We start from the raw sequence: 2,533 nt of genomic DNA, 5'->3' as shown, positions 1-2,533 counted from the left end.
TCCTGCCCATGGCAGGGGGTTGGACTCCATGATCTGTCTAGGTCCCTTCCCACTCATTGATTCTTTGATTCTAAGGTGACCTTTGCCAAGAAAACCTTGCAGTGCAGGTGAGGCCTGAGGTTTTAATGGAAGGGCTGTCTAAATCCCTGGGACAGTGTTTTAATGGGAGGGCATGTCTGCAGCCCCCAACTGCTTTGAAAATGCCTCCTTCTCTTCCCCCCGCCCCCCAAATTCTTCACCAGCAGTGACAAGGGTGAAAGCTGGAGGCCTGGGTTCATCCAGACCCTTCAGCCTCCACTTACCTGCTTTGCTGAACAAGAAGAGGACTAATAGTCTCTGGCAGAGCCATCCCTAGGGGTGTGCAGGACCCAGGGCATATCAGCCTGTGCGGGTTGGGGGGGTGGGGGTGACAACCACCTGCAGAAGGCAGCAGTGGGGCTGCAGTGGGTCCTGTATGGCACTGCCTGTGCAGGCCCCCCAAAATGTGGGGCCCAGGGCAGTTGCACCCTCCCTGCCCAGGGACAGCCCTGATCTCTGGTATCCAGCTGTATACAACCCCAGGCTGCCAGGGCTTACATTTCTAACAAAACCCCCTCTTAAAGCCCTGCTAGGACTTCCAAATGTGTCTCCCACCTCCAGATAAGGGAGCGTTTGGAAGTACGCTCCTCCCCAGGCCAAGGCTCTTAGTGTACCTGATACAGGAACTGCTGGGTTGGGATAACCCCACTGCTTCTCCTTGCTCACCTTCAGATGTCTTACACCTTCCGCAACTACAAGCCGGGAGTTCGCTACATCCTGTTTAAACACGGCGGGCAGGACACACAGTTCTGGGCTGGCTGGTACGGGATCCGCGTGACCAACAGTAGCATCACCATTGGGCCAGGAACATCGGCGTGAGAGGAGAGCAGGGAGATGACAACTCGTGTCCACCTCTGGGCTGTCCTCAGAGGGCATCACAGCATACGTGGTCACCTGTGCAATCCTTGGGAGCTTCTCCAGGCCAGTCTCGCACCCGAAGTCAGCTTCTCTGGTCATCTCATTTTTCTGATCTCCATATTTTCATACCCTAGCTGGAGCTGGGATCGCTTGCTTGTCAAACTGAGCACACCCTCCTGCAGGCCTTGCCATCTGAAACAACCCTTTGTATGTTTGCTTCGTTCTCTTGACTTCAGTGTAATTCAAGATTTCCCATGCCAGGGAGCACCCAAGGGTGCTGTCAGCTGAGGGCACCTACCTCTGCTTAAAGCAGGGGTTGTCAGCTGTGGCCGAGTCACTTTGTAAGAGAATTGGAACCAGCTGCAGCATTTGGGTTTAACAGAGACCTGAGCAGGGGGAGGGGAAAGAAGAGGACCATATCTGCAAGAGTATAAAACCTTCTCATGGGTTTCAGAAAAAAGCCTTCTTTATTTAGCCTTGGGCCTGAGTCTTGATTTCATGGAGAGCTTTGCTCTGGAGAGGGCTTTGCTTTTCATTGGATGGGGGAATGGGCTTGGATTCCCTTCTTCCAACTGTTTCAGGAACTTGATTTTTTTGATGTGAGCAAGAGTTTAGTGGCCTGACTAAAATCTGCTTCCATGCCCTCTGCCCTGAGCTCCCACTCCTCCTTGGCCACAGAGTCTTTTCAGAAGCATAAAGACAAGGTGGAAGTGCCTTGGGGGGGTTTCAGCCAGGCCTCCAGGCTATACTGTAACGAGACCCCCAGACCCTCCATCTCCCAAGTACCACATCTCACTAACTCGCAGAAACTGGAGCCCAATGGCAGATGGAGCACAATTGAGCCATTCAGTCCCAGGGGACATTTCCCCCAAACTTGAGGCCTCTTCTTTGTCCACCTGGCCTGCAGTGCATTAGTGGGTTGATGGGGGAAGGTGTAGTTACTCTTAACACCCAGAGAGGGGCTTAGGATTGGAGGGGAGACTCCCTTTTTGCAGACTACCTGCCTTATGCTGTAAGGGCCCAGGTGGCTGCTGCTGTGAGCTGGCTTGAGGGAGTTCTCAGCCCTATGTACCCAAAGCACTTTGGTATGTCATACACTGGGGTTATACAGAGAAACTTGTACATTGCACATGGACAGATGGATTCTGACCAATAAACCTCTTTTCTGAACATGTGCCTCTGTTCCTCTTTCTCCATTAAAGCAGGGTCCTGTGCTGCTGCTGTGGAAAACAGCAGAGGAGGCCACACAGGCAGGGATCTAAACATGTTGGTCCTGACCCAAAGGGAGTGCTGAGTAGAGCTAAGCTGGCACCAATCTTAACAAGCTCTTCTTTAAGAGATGCCAGCTCTGAGTCGCATGACCCTGCACAGCCAGCAGCATATCAGGAGGGGGAGCTGCGGCCCAGGCTAGATTAGCAGAGTTGTCGTATATTAGCATTGCTCTGAATAGAAATCTTCCTTACAAGGAGAGAGAAACTGGGAGCAACCAACCTGTCTGCTGGGAAAAAGGACGTCTGAGGGATGAGGACAATCACATCTCCAAAGCTGTTGTGCTGCTGGTAAGCATGTAGCATCAGGGGCTCAGCACTATACAACC

General features: G+C 52.5%; 1 protein-coding gene across 1 annotated transcript in view; it reads left to right on the top strand.

The window, feature by feature from the left end:
- The window catches only part of LOC109293547 (F-box only protein 6-like), a gene marked incomplete at its 5' end in the record, with an annotated part of 6,101 nt that extends 3,995 nt beyond the window's left edge, over window positions 1–2,106 (top strand). Inside the window, one exon of the mRNA XM_019511547.1 lies at window positions 751–2,106. Coding sequence (XP_019367092.1) covers window positions 751–897 — 147 coding nt within the window. The remainder of the gene's footprint in view (window positions 1–750) is intronic.
- Between the last annotated feature and the right edge of the window lie 427 nt (window positions 2,107–2,533).

This window comes from Gavialis gangeticus, unplaced genomic scaffold, assembly GCF_001723915.1.
Source record: "Gavialis gangeticus isolate Ggan-Ray unplaced genomic scaffold, GavGan_comp1, whole genome shotgun sequence".
Lineage (NCBI taxonomy): Eukaryota > Metazoa > Chordata > Crocodylia > Gavialidae > Gavialis > Gavialis gangeticus.
The sequence above is the reverse complement of the archived record's forward strand: the minus strand, read 5'-3'. Positions and strand labels throughout refer to the sequence as shown.